At 39.1% G+C, this 26871-nt stretch overlaps 1 protein-coding gene across 2 annotated transcripts in view; it reads right to left on the minus strand.

Moving 5' to 3' along the window:
* The window catches only part of oxr1a (oxidation resistance 1a), a 201684-nt gene that overhangs the window by 94028 nt on the left and 80785 nt on the right, over window positions 1–26871 (minus strand). For both annotated transcript variants that reach the window (XM_053488244.1, XM_053488247.1), the window contains exon 2: window positions 19162–19352. In XM_053488244.1, coding sequence (XP_053344219.1) covers window positions 19162–19352 — 191 coding nt within the window. The remainder of the gene's footprint in view (window positions 1–19161; window positions 19353–26871) is intronic.

Raw genomic sequence — 26871 nt, forward strand, 5'->3', positions numbered from 1 at the left:
ATAAAATTATCAAAACATGCATTATAAGCATTTTCCTAAAAATAATGGTAAATAATTAATGAATCTTTTCTTTTTTTATATAATATTATATTTTTGTCTTGTTTGTCTCAATGCCTAAGTAGTAGATGTTAGAGAAGTAAGACGTAACATTTTAATTACACTTTGCTAAAATGAACAAAATGACTTGAAAAAGATTCATTCATTTTGCTGATAGAGACTCAAAGATCCGAGCCAAATTTCCCATCAAAAGTCCCATCACAACCTCAAAACAACAGAATTTGAACCTTTATTTGGACCATTTATGCTAGTTAACATTGATTCACATAATATCTGTCTACACCTTTTTAAAACCTTTTTAACCGGGTTTAGATCTCTGATTGAAGGTTGGACTAGACACAACAACTTCCGGCACACACATACAGTATGTATCTCATGTCACTCATGAGAGGTAACATTACATTTCTTCCAGAAATTGAAAATTATTCTACTGTAGAATTGTGTTTGGTGCTCATTGGTATGTACAGTATGCACATTTCACGAGCACCTAGTGGATAGCACACAATGCTCTCACGCAATCCTGCTCAGACCATCATTAGGGGAATTCTTTATCCCATCATCATGTATTCAACATTGTTCCGATGTCCACCACAACATTTAACAACCACAAATTTCTGCAGGGTAGAGCTCATTATATTTCAATCAAAAAATTCGCCCAGGTCAGAGACTATAGTTTATTCAGTAAAAGTTTTTAAATAATAAGGTAAATTATTTTATTAACGGGATTAAACCATTATTCTGAGCAATTTTTCACATACATAGATTCATACAGACAAAACAGATTATGATTTACAAATACGTTTCAGTCAGAACTGTTCATTAGAATTTTACTCAAAGAAGAGCTTGGGGCACTAGTTGGGATTCACCCTGGACAAGGTGCCAACCCTGGAGGTGCGAGGCCAACCACTACGCCACTGTGCCACTGCTAGGTCTTTAAACTCTAGTTAAAATTTTTGGGATGTAAAATAAAACCAAGACAATTAAAATATATATATATATATATTGTACTAGAATGTAAACTTTCTTTATAGATACCTTTCAACAATGAGATCCTGCACATGTTTTCTAAGATATTTGAGAGCAATCACACAAACATTATAAAAGTATGTGCACAATTACTGTATAAAACCAGTTTACAAGTTTTTTCCTTTTTTCCTTCTTGTTGGTTGCTATATCATGTTTAAGGCCTTGTTCACATGGGCGTTAAAAACGTCCTTTAATCCGATGTTGTGAAGTCAGAGGGTGAACCCAGTAGCGGTGGCAATTTTTTTTCTCCCTACATTGCCATATCACGAGAATTTTTAAAACAAGAAGATTAATGTCTAATGTAGCAAAATGGTCCATATTAAACAATGCCTCCACAGGTTAACACACAAACTACAATTTGGGCTGCAGGCTGGCGTTAGACAGAGCCAAACGAACGCCAGTGTAGAAGTCAATCGAGCGCCACTACAAAACGCAATATAAACATCTAGGACGTTCAGAGCGCGTTCATTTATCCAGAAATTAACACCGGTGTGAACAAGGCCTAAGGCAGGAAAAGATCTGCCCTGATTCATATTAAATTCACTTTGTTTATCACTACAAAAACAATTTACAATGTTTAACAGAGGCTTGTACTGTATGTGACACAATGTGTGCTGTGTTGGATTTTTTTTTCACATGCTTGCATTTATCTGTAATGTTTAAATATACAGTAAATACCAACTAAAAACTATATTTTTGCAAAAACCAAAAGTAATATATTCTATATATACAGTGGAAGCTTTGATTGCGAGTAACTTGGTCTGTGAGTGTTTTGCAAGACAAGAAAAATGTTTTAATAACTTTTAACTTGATAAACAAGCGAAGTCTTGCAATACGAGTGGTACGCATGCGTTTTGTCTGCCAAACATCACATGATCACAACTGAGCCAATGGTTCTTTTTTCTCACATGCTGCGGGATTGTGGGTTCTCGTCTCTCATGCTCGGTCTCAGTGCGCATGCGTCACCCAAATAGCAACATCCGCGCACGCGTATGTACTGTTTACCATAACATTGTAAGCATGTGTGCATGTGCGCGCATGTAAAGCATTTTTTTTTATTTTGTGTCCAAGTGTAGTGACTGTTTTTTAGTAACTGTACTACAACAACGGCCCTGTGGAAAAAAAAGTTAAAAAGCCTGTAGCAGTTCCGAAGATGAATCTGTTTAATGACAATGCAACGTCACATTTCCGCGAAATCATCTACAGGAGTATTATTAGAAAGGTTCTTGTCAAACGACAGAGCAGTGTAGGGTGTGTGTGTGTGTGTGTGTGTGTGCGAAAGTCATCCATCCTACCCAGTAGCCCCCCTCCTCCTCCTCTTCTCTCTGTTTATATCAGCCACAATTCTTTTCAAAGGTATAGTGCAGGTTTATTTGTTTTATTTTGACTATTTTAACAAATTATGTTCATACATCTAGGAATCTTTGTAGTCCAACTAGGGACCATGGAGGCCAATGGTAACCATTGTTATTATTCCCATTTGTAAGGCCTCTGGTGAGCATTCACACACTGCGGGCAATTTGGGAACACCAATTAGCCTAATGTGCATGTCTTTGGACTGTGGGAGGAAACCCACCAAGCATGGGGAGAACATGCAAACTCCATGCACACTTTTTTTTACTTCATTGTTGTTAAAAGTGTCAGTCAAATAGGTATAAAAATAGCTTATACAGTACATAAAATCTGCTAAACGAGGATGGCCAAGCTACTGATTTGTTCATCCCTACAACAGTAAGATGGTTTTGTCTGATTACAACCTAACCTAGACATAAACAAGTATTCCTAGTCATAACATGAACATTATACTTACAAAGCTTAAATTGTAATCCCAGTTGCATATTTAAGAAAACAATTACGGATTAATGAACATGTGCTTTGTCGTTTTAATTTACTTATGATTATGTCTGAAAGAATAATAACTCAACAGTTCTTTCTACAGAATCACTTTATTTAAATCATTGATTTAATGTGCCTCATTGTTATATTCATACAAACTGCATGTAGAAACTGAAATAGAGCTGATTACATCTGTAACATCCTCAAAATGTTGCAATATCCTGCAGAAACAGGGGTAAACAGTCCCAAATGGGATAATGTATTACCAAATAAACAGAACCACATTAAAGAATCCCCAATTTAAATACCATGTACACACACACACACACACACACACACACACACCCATCAAGATAACCAGAGAGAAAATTCATGTTTTATCCTTTTACATACCATTATCCTGTCAGACATTTCTGTGTATCTTGGCACATACAGCACAGTGAGAGTGTGCATGGATCGCGGTGTCACCGCTGTTATAGCCTGAGTCTCACCGATGAGACAGGGAGCCGTGAATACAGCGTTGAAGCCGGACAGGTGTGTGTGAAAGGTTTTCTGTGGAGATAGGGCAGATTGATGCACAGAGACAGCATTGTGCTCAGGTTGCTTTCTTATCTTAACCCCTAGTGGCATCTCCTCTGGCAGTGGCACGCAGGCCCAGAGCAGGACACACACAGCTGGAGAAACAAGGACAGAACGAATAGATTGGAAAACAGGCAAATCCTGGGGGATTACCGCAAAAACTAGTGGAAAACTGCTGTAGACTGGCAACCTTTAAGAGCTTTGCGTTAATGTTGCAGCATGCTAGTATTAAAGTGTTTCTAACTTACTTTTAACTTAACTAAATATTAACTGACACTCAAGGTTGTCACGCCGTTAAGCACTTGTACACTTTGGCTGGGTGCTTAGGACGAAAAAAAAGAGAGCATATCTAACTAAGTTTAGGAAGTTGCACGGCGCCCCCTTGTGGTGGGGTGTGAAAAGATAGAAATTACAATTGACAAAGTAGGTAAGTAAAGGCAGAACATCACAAAGAAGTAAAAAGGCCTTAGGCATTGGTATATACCTGGGGTGATAAACACATAAAAAGAAACCAGACCCAAAGCACTGTAAGAAAATTATGCTAATTATTTGGAATGTATTCATCATTTGATCTGCTTCCTTAATTTAAAACTGCTAACTTAAGGGGACTAGCATCCTGTTGACTCATCCAAGGTAGTCTAACAATATGTCTAGTGTGGGTGGAGGCGCCTGGCTAAGCTGGTGCTTAGGGTCCATAAATGTTCTGAAAAAAGTCCTGGATAAACCAAAAACCTGGCTGAAAGATTTATAACTGAATAATAACACCATAAACATCATTTTAAATGTGACGAGCATTAAAACAAGATTAAAACAATAAAAAGAAATCTTGCTGAGTTGGTCATATCTGACTTTTGTAGAACTGTTGTATAAAAGCATTATATCACACTCAAGGTTGTGCTGTTGTACTGAATATCAGCACAGATGAGATAGCTTAAGCATGCAGTGATGATATTCGGTACAACAGCAATCCCTCGTGTGTGACATTATTTAATAACATGTCTGTATGTGTACTTATCTAAAGCAGATGCTTATGTATATACAGTCTAACTCATTTAAAGGCAAGATAAATTACGTAGTTTTATTAATTTGCTTGTTTATTAATGATGCTTGGTTGATGTCACTGGTGGAGGATACCAGAGGTAAGAAATTATGAGCAAACCTTGGTCGAATTAAAATAATCTTCATTCTAATGCAACAAAAACCGAGGATTATACATTACGCCTCATCAGGTTCAGCTGCTCTGCTCCTGCATGATCGATAACGTCTCCTTTCAGATACTCGCTAATACTGCTGGAAAGTGGCGACTTTTGGTGTGTTCACTACACAAATAAAGAAAAACTTCACTAGCCTATACGGTCTATTATAAATGCCAGTAGCACAGTAATCCGGTTTTGCTCCTCTCTGGAGCTCCATGTATGAGTCAGCGATTGATCGCAGGGACCCAAGTGTCAGAGTAAGGAGATTCAGTGGCGCCTTTCTGCCAGCATATCGATTCATTCCCACACTAGGATAACCTCACACTGCGATTCTGTATAACTGGTGATGTTTCTATTCATTTGGATCATGACATGGCAGAGTTACAATAAACTGTGCAGTTCACATCAATTTAAACATCCTCGATTAGAATTTTGAGTTGTATCCCAAACCATTCTGCACTTTAAATAGGATGCCTAAACAGGGTAGACACCGCTCATGTACTAAAGTACTACTTATAAACAAACTACAGTAATATGTGCTTTCATTAGAGCTGTTAATATTAACTCTTTAATCAAGAAATTTTAATGCGCTACTATTTTTAACGCAAATCAATCATATGACCAATTTTGACCCTAATGGCTTCCCATAATTGCAGTGTTGCACGTTAATGGCATGTTTAATGCAGATAATAAGATGACTGAGGAAACATCATTGGGAGTGCTGAATGGCCAGTTTCATTATAAAAAGCTTCTAGATGGAAGTTTGGATTAAACCAAAGTTGTGTGCTCAAGCTACCTTCAAGGGAACTATTTGTACAAGAATACATTAAATGTGAAATGTGGGAGTGGTGACTCAGGTGGCTAAAGCTCTAAGCTGTTGATTTTTGGATCTAAGGATCCAGGTTCAAGCTTGGTCGTGGGTAAGTAGCCACACCCACATTCAAGAGATTTAAGTTTAACATTTGTTAAATGTTAATGTTTGAGATATTTATTTTTTTGTCATGCATTTCTTTATTCTAACACTCCCCATTTATAATACAAGTTAATCAGCGTGTTTTAAAATTGTGATTAATGACTATGACTGTGATTAATCACAGGGGGGTGAGCAAAATGACCCCTTTTCCATGGGGTGAGCAAAATGACCCCTTTTCCTTATGGAAAAGGGGTCATTTTGCTCACCCCCTGTGATTAAACCTGTGATGAAGCTAGTCAAAGTTTTAGAGGTAGTCAGTTTCCTTTGCTAACATTCTCCGTTTTATATTTTATTGCCATTCCACAGTGCTGCATTTGGGAATCACCAACCCACTTAGGCTACGTTTACACTGTCGGGTAAATGTGACCCAATTCCGATTTTTTGCTCATATGTGACACATATCTGATATGTTCTATGTCCGCGTAAACAGGAAAAAAACGCATGCATTCCGATATTTCGAGATCGGTTTCAGGCCTTCTTCATATGTGGAAATAAATCAGATATAAATCAGATATGTGATAATGTGATTGTCGTGTAAACAGACAGATACGCCATTAAAACTGCGACTTCTCCGCGGTTTAATGATGTAATGTTATTCTCCGGTGGCATTAGTGGCATTCATCCGGTGGCATTCATCCGGTGAGCTAGTGTTAAGCATATTTCACCTTCGTCTATCTTGGCTAGTGTGTAGCACAAGAACCTCCCTTTAAGTATGCGCAATGTTTCAGATGGTATGGCAAGTGTAAACATGTTTATCGGATATGAGTCATAGTTGAAACAACGTGTAAACAGACAGTCCAAAAAAATCAGATAAAGGCAACAAATCAGAATTAGGCATCGAGACCTGCAGTGTAAACGTAGCCTTATTCAGTCCCCCAGTTTGGGTTTGTTCTCCAAAAACTATATCATTCCAAATTCACCAGTAGCAAGCCAGCTGGCTAAAGCGTACACCGTACACATTAGAAATGCATCCAACTATGCATCCAATACATCCAGCTTTATGGGCAAAAGTGAGTCTTCACCAAAAGAGAAGGTCTTTGTACTGGTATGCACTTCGCAAACTACGCAACACAAACCCTTTTCAATATGAGAAGCCATAAAGAAAAATGGTTTGTCAAGGCTAGTTTTCTGCACAGAGCCCTGACCTCAACTCCACTGAACTCATTGGAGATGAACTGGAATGCTAACTGCATCCCAACCTTCCTCAGCCAACACTCACTAATGATGTTGTTGCTGGATGAACAAAAATCCTTGCCCAAAAAAAGCCTTGTACAAAAAAAAACCTAGTGGAAAGACTTTCCAGAAAAGCTGTAGCTGTTATATTTACGAGAGGGGACCAATGCAATGTTTTTACGCCCATGATTCTGTTCAAGTTCAAATGAGGTTCAGCAATCTCATCTACTTACTAAGATAAAGTTGCTCCATAACTTTCACCATATAGTGTACTTTGAACATGACAGCTCTAAAAAAGTCTATTTTTCAACAGTTTCTTGGTGTCTCTCCTGTCCTGTATGTGCATTGCACTGCCAGAGGAAATGCCAGCCTGGTTTAAAATAAGTAGCCAACCGACACAGAGCTGTCTCTGGCATCTCTCCACAGAAAAACCTTTCACACACATTTAACCAGCTCCACCATGGCATTTACAGTTCCTTGTCTCATCAGTAACAGACACTCCGAACAAATCACACGAATAAGTAACATGGGAGCAACATTTAAAGGAACGAGATGGCAGGGCCAAAGTGTGTGAGCCACTACTGTTGTACAAATGCCTGCTAAACAACAGTTCACAGAACTTTTTCATATATATGCCTTAGAGGGAATACACTCAATTTATGGCTTACTTTATGTGCATTGGATTGTCTCCTTGTAACCCAATCCTGCTAAACCTTCAGTGTGACCTCAAGCGGGTGCCAGTAGGATGATATTTCGGAACTACAATGCCACTTTATAATTTGCCAAGGTATTGTTGAATGACTCACTGCTCTACAGTCTATAAAGTATCTCTTCCACCAGGCAGTCCCCTCAGATCCGGGTGTGAACCTCCAGTCAGGACCGGGTCACATAATGACATATTGCCAAGAAGAAGGAACCAGGTTGCTGGATTTATTTTACTGCTGGAAACTAAAATGAAATAAAAATATAATAAAATGTTACATTTTCAACAAACAGACCCCCAACACGTCTACATACACAAATCTTGGCTATAGTTCCAATAATTAAAATATTACAGTGCAGCTAAGGACATATTATGTCATAATATACAGAATGAGCAGCTTACCTCTCATATCTTCTGGTCCAAGTCGTTCGTTCTTTTGAATCCATTGCACTTTATATCGTCTATGGAAGTCACGTGACAAAAGAACGAACGTTTCGGACCAAGAGACTCAAAGGTAACTACTCAATTCTGTTTCCTGTGTGCTGCATGGCATAGTGTCTATGGGGGTCACGTGACAAAAGAACCAACGGATTAGGCTAGAAGACGCATTGAGAAGAATCACTCAGTTCTGTTTCCTGTGTACTGCACTGCATAGCGTCTATAAGAGTCACGTGACAAAAGAACAAATGATTCAGATCAAAGACTCAAAGGTACCTACTCATTTCTGTTTCCTGTACATAACATACAGACGTTTTGCGAAACTTTGCGCATGCGCGATTAGTAAAAAAATTAACTAATCATTCTCCGAGACTACTCGTTCTTCTGAGTCGCGTTAAAGACTCGTTCAAAAAGAAGGAATCATTTATTAACGACCCATCACTACATACAATATGACAATAATTTTCAATAAACAGGACATGGATGATGTCAAAATCCAGATTTTGTGACACTGACACTGAGCATAGAAGTGAAATTCTCTTTGGGTCTAATGCATTTAATGTTTTATGTGATTGTATAGTCATAATGCATGATGAAAATGACATCATGAAGAGACTATGTCTCCTGATCTTTTACATCTTCTATAACTGATACTCTGCAGTGGGATGCAAGAGCATGTCTGCGCAAACAATAAAAATAAACAAATAATACACAAATCTTGGGTGCTTGTGTTCTGTAAGACGTTGGTTCATATGACATGTTTGCGCTTCTCAATGCTACTTGTCGCTAATCAATCTAAATGCTAAGCAATCTAAATATTCGGTGTGAACGGAATATTAAAAACTTCCTCCAGCAGCTTTGCCAAGCACTTTTCAGAAGCTGCCTGCTTGTGAAAATGTCCGTAGGTGTATTTTCTTAATGAATAATTGCACATCGCATTAGCACTGCCCACGGTGGTTCGTCTCCGTGTGCGACTCGTGGGTGGTTACTGCATGGGTTACTGACAACACGTCTATGTCACTGAGACATAGTTGTTATGGGAAGAGCTAAAAAAAACATTTGTATCCCAAAAATACTCAAAAGGTTTAACGATTTACTCCAAAGCGAGACAGCCATGCAGCACCACAGGCCTATGAAGCCAGATCCATAACCCCAATAAGATTAAAATGGGTTTTGAATACCTGTGAAGTCTTGAAATCAGGCATTCCTTGCGGTGGTCTAAACCAGAAGCATCCTCTGTGGATTAGTTTCAAGCATCTAGACTATGTGTCTTAATAATTTGTGCTACTTTATGATTCTTGAGGGTAGCTCAGATGGCTAAGGCTTTAGATTGTTAGTTTGCGGATTTGAAGATCCGGGTTCAAGCTCCGCCGTCGGTGGTTGCCACACTCCATACCACCCAGTCAGTGCATACACTGCCAGTCCCAAGCCTGGTTAAAATTGGAGGGTTGCGTCAGTAAGGTCATTCGGCGTAAACCTGTGCCAAAGTTGTGTGCGGGTTGGATAGTCCGCTGTGGCGACCCCTTGATGGGAGCAGCCGAAAGGAAGTAGACTTTATGATTCTTCATCCTTTAAAGGAGCACTGGGAGCAGTGGGTAAGGTGTTGGCCTGATGACCAGGAGGTCCACCGTTTGAGCCCCAAACACTGCTGGGTCACCACTGTTGGACCCTAGAGCAAGGTCCTTCACCCCAAGTGTACAGATGCAATCGGGCGGCGAAATGGCAACCTGACCCTGTAAATAACTGTCACAGAAACGGCGGATGGACAGTATATCCGTTGCCCAATGTGCTGGGCGGCACATAGATGTACCTGTTAAAGAGCACTATGCATGTGTTGTGTGATCGAGTTAGGCTTTAGTCATAAATTATTCTTTCACAATTATTATTCTGTTAGGTTTAAAGAAGAGTGCTCAAATTGTTTCAACTTTTAAAATTAATGCTTTTTGTGTCCGCCGCACTTTAATACACTTACTGGCTAAGCCTGAACAACTGGAAGAAAGGGGCCAGGCATGATGTCCGATGATCTCTGTTAATTATTAGAAAAAAAAAGGATATTTAAGCTTTGGCCAGGTGCCCTGTGTCACATACGTCAAAAGAACCGGACACGGAGAAAGACAGACGATAGGAAATACATTTGCATTGTCCGGTTAAACAAAAGGGTTCCAGTAGACGCAAGCCGTTTGTACTGTACAGTATGTAGATTCGTCTGAGCACGGACTATGGGAGGTGTTACCATTTAAGGAATCAGGGAGTGCAATGAGCTGCGTTGTTTTATGGGCATAGAGGCATGGGGAAAGTTTACATCATATTATAAAACCATACATAATCCCACTGCCAAATCTAATTCACAGTAAAGTTATTATTATTTTGTAGGGTTGCATGATTTATAAAAAAATATATAATAATAAAAATCACATTATGATTTAAACTGCTTTATGAGACTTTTAAATGTACCATTTTGTATTCAGTGTAATTATACATCTATGTTACCAGCTAATTTCATCAAATGCACAAAAGGGTTTAAAAAATGAATTCACATAATTTACATAAATTCCTGACTATGTGTAAATTCTTCTTCTTCTTTGTCTTTCGGCTGTTCCCTTTCAGGGGTCGCCACAGCGAATCATCTGCCTCCATCTAACCCTATCCTCTGCATCCTCTTCTCTCACACCAACTAACTTCATGTCCTCTCTCACTGCATCCATAAATCTCCTCTTTGGTCTTCCTCTAGACCTCCTGCCTGGCAGTTCCAACCTCAGCATCCTTCTACCGATATATTCACAATCTCTCCTCTGAATATGCCCAAACCACCTCAATCTGGCCTCTCTGACTTTATCTCCAAAACATCTAACGTGGGTTGTCCCTCTGATAAACTCATTCTTAATCCTATCCATCCTTGTTACTCCCAAAGAGAATCTCAACATCTTCAGCTCTGCTACCTCCAACTCTGCCTCCTGTCTTTTCTTCAGCACCACTGTCTCTAAGCCGTAGAGCATCGCTGGTCTCACCACTGTCCTGTACACCTTTCCTTTCATTCTCGCTGATACTCTTTTATCGCACAACACACCTGACACTTTTCTCCACCCATTCCAACCTGCCTGTACCCGCCTCTTCACCTCCTTTCCACACTCTCTGTTGCTCTGGACCGTTGACCCCAAGTATTTAAAATCCTGCACCTTCTTTACCTCTGCTCCCTGTAGCCTCACCGATCCTCCTGGGTCCCTCTCATTTACACACATGTATTCCGTCTTGCTGCGGCTAACCTTCATTCCTCTGCTTTCCAGAGCATACCTCCACCTCTCCAAATTTTCCTCCACCTGTTCCCTGCTCTTGCTACAGAGCACAATGTCATCCGCAAACATCATAGTCCATGGGGACTCCTGTCTTACCTCATCTGTCATCCTGTCCATCACCAGAGCAAACAAAAAGGGGCTTAGAGCCGATCCTTGATGCAGACCCACCTCCACCTTGAACTCTTCTGTCACACCTACAGCACATCTTACCACTGTCTTACAGCTCTCATACATGTCCTGCACCACTCTAACATACTTCTCTGCCACTCCAGACTTCCTCATACAATACCACAGCTCCTCTCTTGGCACCCTGTCATACGCTTTCTCTAAATCTAAAAAGACACAATGCAACTCCCTGTTACCTTCTCTGTACTTCTCCGCCAGCGTCCTCAAAGCAAATACTGCATCTGATGTACTCTTTCTAGGCATAAAACCATATTGCTGCTCACAAATGCTCACCTCTGCCCTTAACCTAGCTTCCACTACTCTTTCCCACAGCTTCATTGTCTGGCTCATTAGCTTTATACCTCTATAATTGCCACAGCTTTGCACATCTCCCTTGTTCTTAAAAATTGGCACCAATACACTTCTCCTCCATTCCTCTGGAATCCTCTCACTTTCCAAGATCTTGTTAAACAAACTTGTCAAAAACTCTACTGCCACCTCTCCCAAGCACTTCCATACCTCCACAGGTATGTCATCAGGACCAACAGCCTTTCCACTCTTCATCCTCTTCAACGCCCTTCTCACCTCACTTCTACCAATATTTGCTACTTCCTGTTCCACAACAGTCACCTCTTCTACTCTTTGTTCTCTTTCGTTTTCCTCATTCATCAACTCCTTAAAGTACTTCTTCCATCTTCCCATCACCCTCCTGGCATCTGTCAGTACAATTCCATCTCTATCTTTAATCACTCTAACCTGCTGCACATCCTTCCCATCTCTATCTCTCTGCCTTGCCAACCTGTACAGATCCCCCTCTCCCTCCTTACTGTCTAGCCTAGCATACAAGTCCTCATATGCTCTTTGTTTGGCCTTTGCCACCTCTACCTTCACCTTACTCTGCATCTTCCTGTACTCCCGTCTACTCTCTTCAGTCCTCTCAGTGTCCCACTTCTTCTTAGCTAGCCCCTTTCCCTGTATACACTCCTGGACTTCCTCATTCCACCACCAAGTCTCCTTGTCCACTTTCCCCTTACCTGATGATACACCAAGTACCCTCCTACCTGTCTCCCTGATCACATTGGCTGTAGTTGTCCAGTCAACTAAAAGCACCTCCTGACCACCCATAGCCTGTCTCAACTCCTCCCTAAAGACTTCACAACATTCTTCCTTTCTCAGCTTCCACCACTTTGTCCTCTGCTCTGCCTTTGTCCTCTTCGCCATCCTCACCACCAGGGTTATTTTACACACGACCATTCTGTGTTGTCTGGCTACACTCTCCCCTACCAACACTTTGCAGTCACTGATCTCTTTCAGGTTACAACGTCGACACAAGATGTAGTCGACCTGAGTGCTTCTGCCTCCACTCTTATATGTCACCCTATGTTCCTGCCTCTTCTGGAAGAAAGTATTTACCACTGCCATTTCCATCCTCTTTGCGAAGTCCACCACCATCTGTCCTTCTACATTCCTGTCCTGAAGACCAAACCTGCCCATCACATTTTCATCACCTCTGTTCCCTTCCCCAACATGTCCATTGTAAATTACCTGTAATAAATTGCAGCATTCTGCGGTGCTCATTGGAGAGGTCCATATTGATTAAGATTTTTCACTCGATATTTCACACAGCAGCTCCTGAAATACTTAAACTAACCCCTGGCATCAGCAAGCATGCCACGTTCAGAGTCACTCAGATCACTCTTTCGCCTGTTCTGATGTTCGATATAAACATTACTCGAAGCTCTTGACCTCTAGCTGCATGTTTTTATGCATTGCACTGCTGCCGCATGATTGGCTGATTAGATAAATAAATGGATGAGCAGGTGTACAGGTGTTCCTAATAAAGTACACAGTCAGTGTATATCCCTGGAGAATATGCATTTGCGACTTCACTTCATTTAACGATGGACTGAAACTATGGTCATAAGCCATGGTCGTTTATTAAATAATCATAAAAATGCAGGTTTTCTGTGACCGTTTCTTTGCATTAAGGATGCTTTAGTCTTTCTGTCAGCCCTAAACACTTACAATGGGGGCTTTTCCAAGTACAGCAGGCTGTTGTGCTCCGGATATCACGCGGCACCTCAAGCTTTTCTCACCTTCACACCTCCATTTTCTGACTGCCACATTTTATATATGATGCGTTGTTACATAAGCTCCTGCTGAGTGTGTCGGGAAGAAAAATCGGGAAAAATGACTAGCTGGCTTTACTGGGATGTTGTACCATTTTGTGGGCGTTTTTTAGAAGTAGAATTAACTGGTTTTCTGCATTAATTTGGTAAAACAACTTCATTTACGTCACAATAATAGAATAATACACTGGACTTAGGCTGATACCACACCCATTAAAAAAAGCAACTCTGATTAATAGATGATGATCAATGAAAAGGGCAAGTTCTTAAAGAGCTTTTGTTGATGTGAACCGCGCCTTGCAGAAAGGCAAAGACGTACAAACAAGAGTAGCTGATCTGCAAAAGGCTGAAAAGGGATACCAAAGAATCACAATGTGTTTAGGCATCCATCAGTCAACAGACAAACTGTCTATAAATGGAGACAGTTTAGTACTCTTTCTAAAGTGCGAACCTAGCCAAGATGACTCCAAAGGCACAACGCAGTAAAATTTGAACCCACGAGTAACATGTCCAAAGACATCACTAGAACTGGCAAACAGCTCTGTTCATGGGTCTACCGTACACAAGTCATTGAACAGGTAGGGTGTTCATGGTAGAACACCACATACAGTAGGTAGCCGCTAATCCCAAAGAAGACAATTGCTGCATGCCTGAAGTTTCCCATAGAGCACTTCTGGCAATCCTCAATGCTACTGGGAAAATGTTTTATGGACTAATGAAACAAAAGTGCAAAAAAGGGCACAGCTTAACAGCATCAAAACAACATTCCAACATTGAAGCACGGTGCTGGGAACATCATGATTTGGGCTTGCTCCTCCTTTTCCTATTGTATTATGAGGGGAAAATAAAAATGACCAAGTTTACCAAAATATCCTACAGGCAAGTGTCAGGACGGCTCAACACTGTTCAACTCTGAACACTGGAGTAAATCTACCAAAGAATGGCTTCCCGGAAAAAAATAAAATGCCTTTTGAATGGAGATCTTAGAGATGCTGTGGAATGACCTCAAGAGAGCCGTTCATACCGGACATCCTCCAGATGTGTCTGAGCTGAAGCAGTTTTGGTAAGAGAAATGGTCGAAAATTCCAGAGTTGTTCCAGAGCTATTAACTCCAAGGGTTGACCAAATCTTTCCTCCATCACTGTGAATGTTTAACGAATTAGATCACGTTATGGCAAATTAATGCAAAAAACAGTTAATTATAAGGGGTTCACATACTTTTTCTTGCAAATGAACATTAAAAAATGCTGTTCCTTTTACATGTTAAACTAAACTAAAACAGTGTTACAGTACATAGTGCAGGCTTTATCTGAGTACACGGAGCAATCACTTCCTGCCACTTACTTATTCATACTGTAAGCCACATCTGAACACTGTCTTTATTAAAAACAAATAGAACCCTGTTATTTGACTGCATTAAAACCATCCGCGCTGCCGTTTTCAGAGAGCGCGCGAGTGCTGGTCTAATTTGACGGTGCGCATCAGGGCCGCTCGTTAAAATGCAGCTGATGGATCAGTTATGCGGCTTTAATGGCGCCGCTGTCACAAAGCCAGGAGGGGGGCACAGCGTGCCGCCGCCTGCATTAGCACTCTCCTCTGATTAGACCGAGAGCGCTAGCAGGCCAAAACGCGACATGATTGGCAGTGCTGGCGTGCAATCTTTCAAAAACAGGAGGCTTGGAACGTGAGCCGCAATGTCACTGCACGGCTTGGAATTGAATTTTATCACAAAAAAAAAAAAACAGTCATGAGTGCATCATTACGTTTGATTATGCAATTAATATCACCGCATGTACTGAAATGCTACTAGAACAAGGGGATAGTTAATGAGGGAGCACCAAAGCCATGCAAATAATATTTGCAACCATATGTTCTGTCTGTTACACAATCCTCGGTTAGCTTCCTCTCACGTACGTCCTTTAAGATGTCCAACCACATTCTTTAAGGTCAGCAGGCAATTAACTTGTGAATTAAAAGCTGAAAAGTAGAAGATAAGCAGCGTAGCCTGATTGAAATATCTTTCCAATCTCCCACATTATGGGCTGTATGGCTGAAAAAACTGTAAAAATTATCCTTATACTTGAGTGCGGCAAAAGAGTTAAGTCAGAATGATCTATTATTCAGAATTCGGGATGCAAAATCAACTCGGACAAGGAACTTCATCAAGTTCTGTGTTTTAAGCTTTATTGAGTCAGACAGTTCTAACATTCACATAAAGAACTGTGATTTGGGCACTTTAGCCAAAAAACACAGAAAGGATTTTCTATAAATGTGAGGTAGGACGTAAGCATGTACACACTGCATGGTTTGGTACTATCACTCCAGTTTCCTCCCACAATCCAAAGACATGCAGATTAGACTAATCGGTCTTTCAAACTGCTCTGGTGTTGAGCGAGCGGGTGTGTAAGTTTCTGTTTGGGTGCTTGTGTGCCCTACAATGGATTGGCACCCTGTTCATGGTAAACCCTGCCTGAGATAGGACCAGGCTACCATGACCGTGTCAGGATAACGATATAGAGAATGAGTAAATGACTGAGTATCACATTAACATACAGTAGTTAAGCTATGAGCAGTTGCAGATGACTATGTTATGGGTTCTGTAAAATACAGGACTTTTTGAGGTATGTGGGCCGTACAAGTAGTGCTATATTTTGCACCTGCGGTACACTTTTCTTACATTTGGAGCTATTGTTGAACAATTCCTGGTGGCCCTGATTACGACAAAAAATTATTGAAATCTGTAAAATCTTATAATACAGTAATGGCAACATTTGAATAATTGGAAACAGCCATGTCAATCAAGAGACATCTCTTAAACCTTCTTTTCCACCAACGTGAACTCAAGCTTGCTCAATAGCAAACCTCGTAAGAACTGCTAGGAACCACCTACAGTAAGAGCTCTGTTTTTCCATGGGCGAGAGTGTCACATCAATACGTCACCGTATCCGTCTGTGGACATCACTGCTTTTCCAGCAATGCTAATGGCAATGCTGGCACCAACAAAAAAAATGCTACAACAACAACAATGGCGAACTTCATGACTTTTCAAGCAGTTCTTCTGGCTAGCTCAAGTATTTGAGCTGCCCATTGCATGTTGAGTCAATTCTTTTAGGGAGGAGGTGACAAACTTTTAGTTATCTTCTCAGCCCCCAACATAAGTGGTTCTTTGTTCTAGTAAAGCAAAGTGTTGGTGCCGCCATGGTACTGTTTTTTTCTGTCTGAGGGCCGGTGCTTTGGCTGTCTGAAACAGAAAGAACTGGTTAAAAATTGGAAACCAGCTCTGGACTGCCTTGGTGGAGAACGCTATTATTAGACCTGTTGTATAGGATGATATCTGGTCAGATGGCTCCAACGCCGCGATTAACTGCTTAAAAGTATATCATACATAATCTTAATGTTATTGGTCTCAATTACTTTTTCACGCCGGTGGTTGTACCAGTGATCTGGGAATTTTAGGCCCAGTCTTTGTTTTTTTTTGCTATTATTATTATTATTATTATTATTATTATTATCTAAGATTATAAAACATCCAATCCAAATGATCTCCCATCACTGCTCTCCCTCCTACGCCTCACGATTCCATTCCTTTAAGCTTGATTCTCTGCTTTCCTTAGTCATACTCAGTTCTCGTTTCAATGACAGGGCAAAGCTTGATGAATCACTAATCATCAGTGCTACATCAGAAAAGAATCCCCAGAAGCCCTTCACCAGCGTGCAGGAGGCCCATGAAGCTGCGACTGCCTCAGATAGGTAAGACCGACCAGACACATGAGTCTACAAACGTACGTGAGTGGAATCTATGAGCCATTTCTCTGCTAATTTATATGAATCAGGGCCAAGTCTCAGCACCAATGCTAAGATTTGCTTGCTTAATTATACATTATTTATACCTGCAAAAAAGTTCATGTATAACCTTTTAATTTTGTGTAAGAAATCCTTGTATAAAATCTGGGGGTTTGATGTTTATTTCCCAGAATCCTCCACAACACCACTTATCACATGATCCATTTCTTCGCATTCACTTCACATTTACGTAATTTTACACAATTTTTTTTATCTCAGCATTTTGCCACATATGAACCGCTTGGCGGCAAAATGAGATAACTCCAGTTTTTGCATGTTTTTTTTTTGAGTCACAAGCGTGTTCAAAAGCACAAATTCCAAAATGTTGCCCAGTGGAAAATTCATACTACAATTGTACTGTATTTGTGATAATTTTATAGCTAATTCACTATCAATATCAAACTCATGTCATGTGTTAATTATAGTTTTGTAGTGGGTTATTAGCATCGAGACAAAACCTTTTAAAAAAGAATGAAAGTGTGAAAATCATAAGGAATATTATAAACAATAGAAACACTTCTGCTTCCAGCATCATCAGTATCTCCTAGTGTTGGTGATGATGTTATACATGGCAGTTGATTTTATACAGGTTTGCACTACATAACGTCCTTCATGCACTGTCCAATTATATATACATCTGTGGTACAGTAGCATAATTTAAATTCTGTTTCATTAAATTTTACTGGTGTAGCGCTTTGTCGCAAAAGCAGCTTCACAGAATAAAAAAAATATATAGAAATGTGTATAAAATGTTAGAAAATGTGTATGAGTCAAAAATATTAGCAGTTTGTCCCTGATGTGCAAGTTGAGGACGACGGTGGCGAAGGAAAAAACTCCCTCCTCCAATAAAACCATAAGGGGATAATGTAAGTAACCGGAGCTAACTATATAACTCGTTCCTGTAAATAAAAGAAAGGGGTAAATTTGAAAGATACCAACTCCATTTAGCTTATCTTAATCTCAGGCTAACTTTGGAATGCATTATTGCATGGAACGAGGGTTGTGAAATTTGGCTCCGATTTCTTACGTTGTACTTGTGACAAACTTCATGGATATTTATATGCGCAGTATATCAATTTGATTTAAGAGAGACTTGAAAAAAAAAGAACTATCCCTTTAAGTGATAAACCTTTAATTATTCATCTGGCAAACAAAGATATCAAGAGCAATTAATTTTCTATGACAAATGCACTGGCAAAAAAACAGTCAATCTGCTCAAAGATAGCTTTGTGGATGTCGTGCTTCGATGAAGTTGTTGGACAGCTACAGTACATGTTGTAGTGAGCTGGAGATTAGTTGAATCATTTTAGTCTGTTATCAGACACAGGCTGTTAAGTCTAACTGATACTCCAATGCTTCCATTATTACCCTACAGACGTGTTAATGTTGGACCACGTAAATAAAGCCTGGATGGACGATTTAGCAACATATAAACAGGAACATGCGAAATTGCTGAATTAGTCTGCATTCACTGTTGGTTTTTAAGGCTATTGAAAGAGATATTTCGCATGTGATTAGGAGGCGTATCAAAGCGCAGAAGCAGAGAGAGAGAGGCCTGAGAGGGAATTTATTCAAGTCACTCTATTTTAGATCATTCAGGCATTACAACCAGTCAGAATCACCTGGATAGGCACACACACCCACACACACACACACGCAGATTTACCATGCACGTACACACCACCTCAGGGGACCTTGTGACGAACACACATGCAAAACACCCAGTGGAAAGATATGAGTGCGTGCTTACCTATGGTGTAGCCTCTCTTCAGCTCGCTACATCGCGGAGCGCGCCTTTGGGAATTGGTCGTGTTGTTTTCTTGCACCTCGATTGTTGTCGTTTTGGCAACAGGTGATGAGGATCTGTTTATGGACAGACTCGGGATGAAACTGGAGAAGCCCTGAGAGGCGACGTCCACCGACTGGGATTTCTTCTTTAGTCTGTTTCAGACAAAAAGCAGAGGCATGGACACTTAGAATTCTAACCCCATAAAACACTATGGAACAGGGTAACAAATATGATCTAGTGAGGTCATGGTGGCTCAAGAAGTACCATAAAATGATTGCGCTACATGCTGCTGCACCCGATACACTCATACACTAGCTATATATGCCGGGCCGTGCCATATCCATTAAATTCTGTGTGCACTGGGGATAATTTATTAAACCCACATGGCCAACACATCACCAGCACTGACCAAGAAGGAAAATGTCATGAGCAACAGTGGGTGCTGAATAAGAACGAGGCGGATTACTTTATTGATCCCAACAGTGGTGACTCAGCTTGAACCCCAGACTCCTATAATTAGTAACCAAGAGCTACAACCATCTGAGCCACCCCCATCCCACATAGGATAACTCATATTTTGGTTAAATGTCTCTTAGCATATTTCACCTTCAGCAAATGCTTTTGGTACTCATCAACAAGCTTCTGGCTGAGTTCTTTGGAGGGTTGAGGCTCCAAAAGTTGTTTGTGCGATGAACCAGTTTTACTGTGTTCTTAGGGTTGAATGCATCACCTCCAAACCTCCAAAATGTACCTCTGGTTAAAACTTTCCTCCAGAAGGATTTTCTTTGTCCATGTGGTAAACTTATTTAAGCTTGAAGGTTTTGATTTTGGAGATCTTTCTTTCCTACTTGACTTATATACAGTGGCACTGGTGTTCCAGCAGCTTCGTGCTTATGACAGACCTGTGTCTTGGTGGTTCCTGGGTTGTTCCTGACCATCAGAATCAATTTCCTTTCAGCTGAGGGTGACAACTTGGGTCTTCTTCTAAACCATGGAAAAGTGGCTTCAGTTCTCAGTTTCTTGTACTTGCATACAATTGTTTAAACTAGTTCTGGAATCTGGAGTTGTTTAGAAATGGCTCTAAGAGACATTCCTGACTTGGTGAAAATCTACCATCCAAGCTTCTTGGACTTTCCAATTGTACTGTGTGTTGGTCAATCCAGTAAGTGCTGTCTCTCTGTTTATGAGAACAGAGCGCTTGCTTTGAAATACATCTATTTGCCTGGTAAATTAACAAAACCGCCACAAGGCTAGTTGGAGGAGAGAGAAGAATGTCAAGGTTGGCATGTAACGGGTCACTAGCTGCACTGAGTGACACTGAATCAGATACATACCATTTGCAAAAGGAAACCGTTAGCAACCAAGGAGATAGCAAAAGGAAGCAGGGTACACAAAGATCAAGTTTATTACAGAGACATGTGAGCTTTTTAGGTCATTATGTACAACTACAGAGGTAAAAAGGGCCTATATGTGTATAAACGTGGTCCTGCTTATCTGACTAAACAGTATGGTTCACAAAAAGTCAGTACTGGAACTGGACCAGCTGTTAAAGCAAAATGTAAATATAGTACAGTACAAAAGTCTGGGTTTATCACCATGAACTGCTTTTATTAGACCTGCAATAGAATTACTGTTTACACTCATAACTAATAAACTAGCAAGCTAATAAATTTATACACATTAATAAAAATATATATTGCTCAAACAAAATTCAAACATTAAATGAATGAATAAATAATGAAAATTTTACCCATTTGATTTTTATTTCAAAAGTATTTAAATTTAAAACTAATTTCTAATTATCTTTTTGTTTTCTTCTCTTTTTTTTTTAAATCTAAAACTGAATTATTATCCAAATGCTTTTTTTTATTTTGTACAGTATTTGAAAATGCAAATTAGTCTGTTAAGTCTTTCCTGATTTCATTTCCATGATTACGGCTTACAGCTCATGAAAATCAAAAATCCAGTATCCAAAAATATCAAAATATCAAAAGGTTAATCCAAAGAATAAATAAAAATTACAAAGCACCTACAATAAGCTTTAATGGCAGCTTGGCACCCTCATGGCATTCTCTCATCGGATTCATGAGTTACTCACCTGGAATGGTTTTCAATTCAGGTGTGCCTTTTAATTTAGTTAATTTGTGACATTTCTTTACACCATCACTCTTGTGCAGAGGAAGGGTGGCTACAGGGTCAATATCCCTATACTGCTACTACAAACACCTACTGTACAAATACATAACATGGCACACTCAGTTAAGTAAAAAGGAAAGACTAGCTCACCAGCCTTATGCCAGCATTCCAGCTGGGCACTGCCTACAGACCCGCATGTGCATACCTTCTCTACTTTTCCTCCTCCCTCTCTCCTATAAACCCCCTCCTTCCCCCGTTATCCTTAATAAAAGAATTCATTTGTGCAGTTCATATGTCTTAATATACCTACAATAGATGTAATACTGTACATAAAACCCGTTCTCATACATGATTGATATTTTTTTTCTACATCTGGTAAATATCTATACACCTTTTTTACACTTGTATCATTTTAAACTATAAATGATTGCATATTCAGCCCAACACACCCCTCAGTTAATACTAATTTTAGACTGGATTTCTAAAAAAATAACGTGTGCCTATAAACAAGGGATAAAATATTCAGGACGGATACACTCTCATCAGCTGCAAGTCAGCGCAAGATACACAACAGAACATCTCTAATTTCTACTTAATCAGCACGCCCGTCTAATCAGCGACGCTGTTCATGTCTGGAAAAAAATCCATAAGGAACCTTGCTAATTGGAATCCATTAAGTGTTGTGTCTTGCAATAAATTATTACAGAGCCTGATTTATGTCTCAACCTTCTGATTTAGAAATCATGTCAGCTGAGCCAGTATTTATGGGTGGAGCTGAAAGCATTACAAACATCACAAATACTACGATACATCACCGCTTACACAAATGTAAACGCTGGAGAATCTTCTTGATGATGTCTCTGGCTGAAATGTCCCTACTGACTGTCTGCCAAAAATTCTTTGTCATTTTAAATGTCCATTTTCTGATGGAATTATGGGGCAACATCACAGTTTAATGTGATTAACGTTCCTTCTACCATGTTCTAGAGTTGGGGCAAATCCTAAACAACCTTCTATTTTCTTTTTTATTTATTTATTTTTTACAAACACTTTCCTTAATGAAAGGTACCGAACTTTATATTTTCTTGTCATTGATGTGTTACCATCGAGCATGCATTGATTGTACCTTAACCCCATTACACTAAACTATGTTCCCACCACATCTGCGACAGATCTGCTCAATGCAGTAAGTACTTGTTCAACTTGTCAGGAACGCAGAAGAAACCGGTAAAGACATAGTAATGTCTCCCTTCTATGTCATGTTCAGAGAATTTATTATAAATACTGAATCCAATTTCTTACACAATCACTTTATGTCGTTGTATTTATACCAACCTAAAGGGCGCATAATCCTCCTACAGTCCAAAGACATGCAGGTTAGGCTAACTGGTGTTCCCATAGTGTGTGTATATGTATGTGTGCCCTACAATGCATCGGCACCCTTTTCAGGGTGTACCCAGCCTTGTGCCCCAAGTCTTCTGGGATAATCTCCAGGCCCCCCGCGACCCTCTAATACAGGAAAAAGTGGTATAGACGATGATTGACTGAAGAACTTCATGGTTATTGTTGTAGTTTGACTGTGCTCTTAAGTGTGTATTCTTATACCTATTAAAAGTAATACGTAAAACATAAAAAAAAATCTAAAGTATAAATGTTAACACCATATTAACAATTCAATTATTTGTCACATGTATCTTATAACACAGTGAAATAATTTTTTTCCACTTATCCCAGTTCAGCAGTGGAAGCCTAGGGGTGCTGGGGCTTGAACCCCCAACCTTCCGATCAGTAACCCATTAACCCACTGCCTTAACCAATTGGCCCACCACTGGCCATAGTTGGGAAAACTAAGAGGAGGGGAAAACATATGCACAGCAGGTTCCATACAACAGCAGCCTATTGCTGCTAATCAACACAACCACTGATCTGGCAGGTGTGATCAATGTCATAGGGTGAAAAGATTGATAGGAAATGTATTCCAAGGTAGCCATAACTGGCAATAAAGTGACACTGTGCTGTTTTTTTGTGGAAGTGTACATCTTTGTATTTTTCATTTAAAGTAAAAAGTATTGGCACCCACTGGCTGTATTTAGATGTACTGTATAAAGTTACTACCTATGTCTTTTTGTCACCATGATATAACATTATTTCATAACCTAATTTCTGGAGTGCACAGGGTTACAATTAGTTCCTACTGTAAGCCTTGCCATCATGTTCAGTGGCAAAGTTCTATGTGTTCTGTACTGGTTATTCATGAATTGTGAGGAACAACTCTTAAATGATTTTGGTGTCATTAGTGGTGATGGTTTATTTCTAAAAGAACAAATATGCACAGCATCAATAACCAGTTTCATTGCTGATTGTTATGCAATTGTGTTGTTATACTGAATTAAGTATAATTATACTATTATGTACAGCCATTTCCATTCCTTGCTGAATCGGTACATTTTGTAACTGGTTAGTTCTGTGATTACTAAAACCACTAATAAAGTTTTATATATAAAAGTCATAAAATCTAATTTCCATCCTAAACCGTTTATCACGAGTTTGCAGTCTCTGTAAGGCCTTTGATAAATTGTAGCCTATTAGCAGTTTTCAACTCACGTCGGGACACACAATAGAGTGTGATCTCGCTAGCAAATTAAATCTTTCGATATAGTAAATACATTCATATAATTATTATATACTGTAAGAAACCCAACCACTTTTCCTTTAGTGGCCTTAATCTGTGCCAGCGCCCCAAAGGTTGCAGGTTCAAACAGTTTCATATCAGAAAGCTTTCGATATCCCAGGCTTCCAGCTGCATTCTGCCATTGCACCCTGAAATAAGGTCTCTCCCTGAGGTGTGAAGAAAAATGGATGTGACAGAAAATATTAAGAGGAGGCGAGGTATTAAAGGCATGGCACGAAACAGCGGAGGAGCTGTAGGAAAAGTGAGCGCAGTATTCTGCTACTTATAAAGCATGTCTGCTGCATGCTGAAAGCTTCCTGAAGGACTGAAGACTCCAGCGTGCTCTCATTCATCACTCTCAATCACCCTCTTTCTCTTAAAGCACTCGATTCTCCTGCTGCTATCCAAGTATACACTCAGAGCTAAAAAAAGAAGCCTGAACGAGAGAAAGTATTTTTTTCTGGCAAATCTTTGCTTCCCGGTGTCAGGCAAAAACAAAAAAGAGCTGACAACTGCAGGGTTTACAGTCGCCAGACCATATGTAAAAAAAAAAAAAAAAAAAAAAAATTGTTATTTGGAATAGTTACGTAGTATACAAACATCAAACATGCATCGCCAGACTTGAGCTTGCCTTGTTAAGCAGTGAGATGAATATTAAATGAATCTGAGGAGCAGTGTAGAAGAGCTGCACTCCCCTGTCATTGTTGATTTGTTAATTGCATGTTGAGCTGAGCTGCTATACTAAAATTGAATAGAAACATAAATCACGATAGCGCATAATGGTCTTAATATCAATGTCAATCATGATCAACATCAAACATTTGAACGTTGATTAATATCAAATGGTTTAATTCCTGAGTTGTAAAATTTATGGACATATTTTTTTAAACTATTAAAGCACAAATAAACAAGTCATACTGTATATATAAAAATATAGTAAATTACAGTACACAAAAGACACATGCTATAGTAACGTTCTCTCATAAAATACTTTCAAGTATACTAAAGCTGCAGTAAAGAGTCACAATACAGAAAACTACTGTAAGGATATAGGTCAACTAGAGTAAATATGTTACTATAGTAAAGTTACAGTAAAGAAACATGCTACTGTACAGTACTCTAAAGATAAAATGGACTAAAGTATGGGAAATTATAATAAAGTTAGGATAAATAAACATGCTATTGTAAAATATTAAAGAATAAAGAAAAAAATACGTTTTTACAAAAGTACTTTAAATTATAGTAAAGGTACAAGAAAGATACATTACATAAACAAGTTTTTTTATTGTAATATTAGAAGATAGACTAAAGTACTGTAAATTATAGTAAAGTTACAGTAAATAAACAGGCTATTGTAAAATACTATAAAGATCTAACATACTAAAGTAGTGTAAATTATAGTAAGGGTACAGGGTAGATACATTACATAAACTACATTAAAGTACTGTAAAGATAAAAGACTCACTAAAGTACTGTAAACTGCACTAAAGAGATACAATACAGCAGGGACTGTAAGTCATAGTAAAGTTACACCAGAGACACGTGCAACAGAAAAGTACTGTAAAGATGCAGGACACAGTTACAGTAAGTTCTGTAAGGTATAGTAAAGCTACAGTAAAGTCATGTGCACAAGTAAAATGTAAAGGATACACTAAAGTACTACGACTTTTTAGTAAAATTACAGTAAAAACACATGCTATAGTAAAGTCCTGTAAAGATAAAGGATAAACACTACATTTTTATTAAAGTTACGGTAAATATTTGAAATACATTAAAGTAGTGTAAATTTTAGTTACTTAGTTACTTTTAGTTACTTTAGTTACTTTAGTTATATTTAGTTAAATTACTGTGTAGAGATAAACATAAGGGAAAATACTGCAAAAATATAGGACAAACAGTAAAGCATACTGTATACTGTAGATGAAACAGTAAGGTACTTTAAAAGAGCCAGACACAGTTACTTTACTGTCATGTACTGTACAGTGTTTCACTGTATCACATATTTGTATTATTTTGCCAGTATCTTATGTATTTTTACTGTTCTTTTCTATACTTTACTGAATGATGCATCTTTAATCTTTTATTTATCAGTTATCATGACTGTGCTTTACCCTACATCTCTTTTTTCTATTTTATAGGTCTTGTATCATACTGTGCTATAGTACAACTATACAATATATATTTTTTACTATACAGTAGCATGTATCTTTGTTGTATTGTATCAGGTATCCTTACTGTACTGCAGCATTCATCTTTACTTTATATTTTACTTTGACCTCAGAACATGTCTCACTGTCCCAGCTTATCACATAAGAACTACGGTTCAGAAGGCCCCAGGTTCAAACCCCACCACCACTACTGTAAGTTGCCCCTGTTGGGCCCTTGAGCAAGGCCCTTAACCCTCAAATGCAAGTCGCTCTGGATAAGGGTGACTGCCAAATGCTACAGTAAAATGCATTTGAGTATGAATTTGTCTTCATGAGTGAATGATTTATACTTTGTTTTATTAAATACCAAAATTCTGAGATGATATTTTAGTGGTTGTCCATGCGTGCCTAATTTGGACACAGCCAATAGTTTTGACTGTAACAGATTTCACAAGTGCTATTACATCTAGTAATATAGATCTCATGTCAGAACAAAAAAAACATAGATCCAATCACTTCAACAAGCCATTAATAGCCTGCTGAACCCAGCTGAGTGATGGAGGACCAGTGGCTTTTAAAATGAGTTTTTAACAGCAGAATATCTGTAGTGAATGACAACTTTGTCCCACTAATTATAAGAAAAAAGCTTAAACCAGCTATAAATAAAAGGTTACACACAATCTCTGGGAACTATTGTTAGATATATGAACTTTCCGC

Source organism: Clarias gariepinus, chromosome 26, assembly GCF_024256425.1.
Source record: "Clarias gariepinus isolate MV-2021 ecotype Netherlands chromosome 26, CGAR_prim_01v2, whole genome shotgun sequence".
Taxonomy (NCBI): domain Eukaryota; kingdom Metazoa; phylum Chordata; class Actinopteri; order Siluriformes; family Clariidae; genus Clarias; species Clarias gariepinus.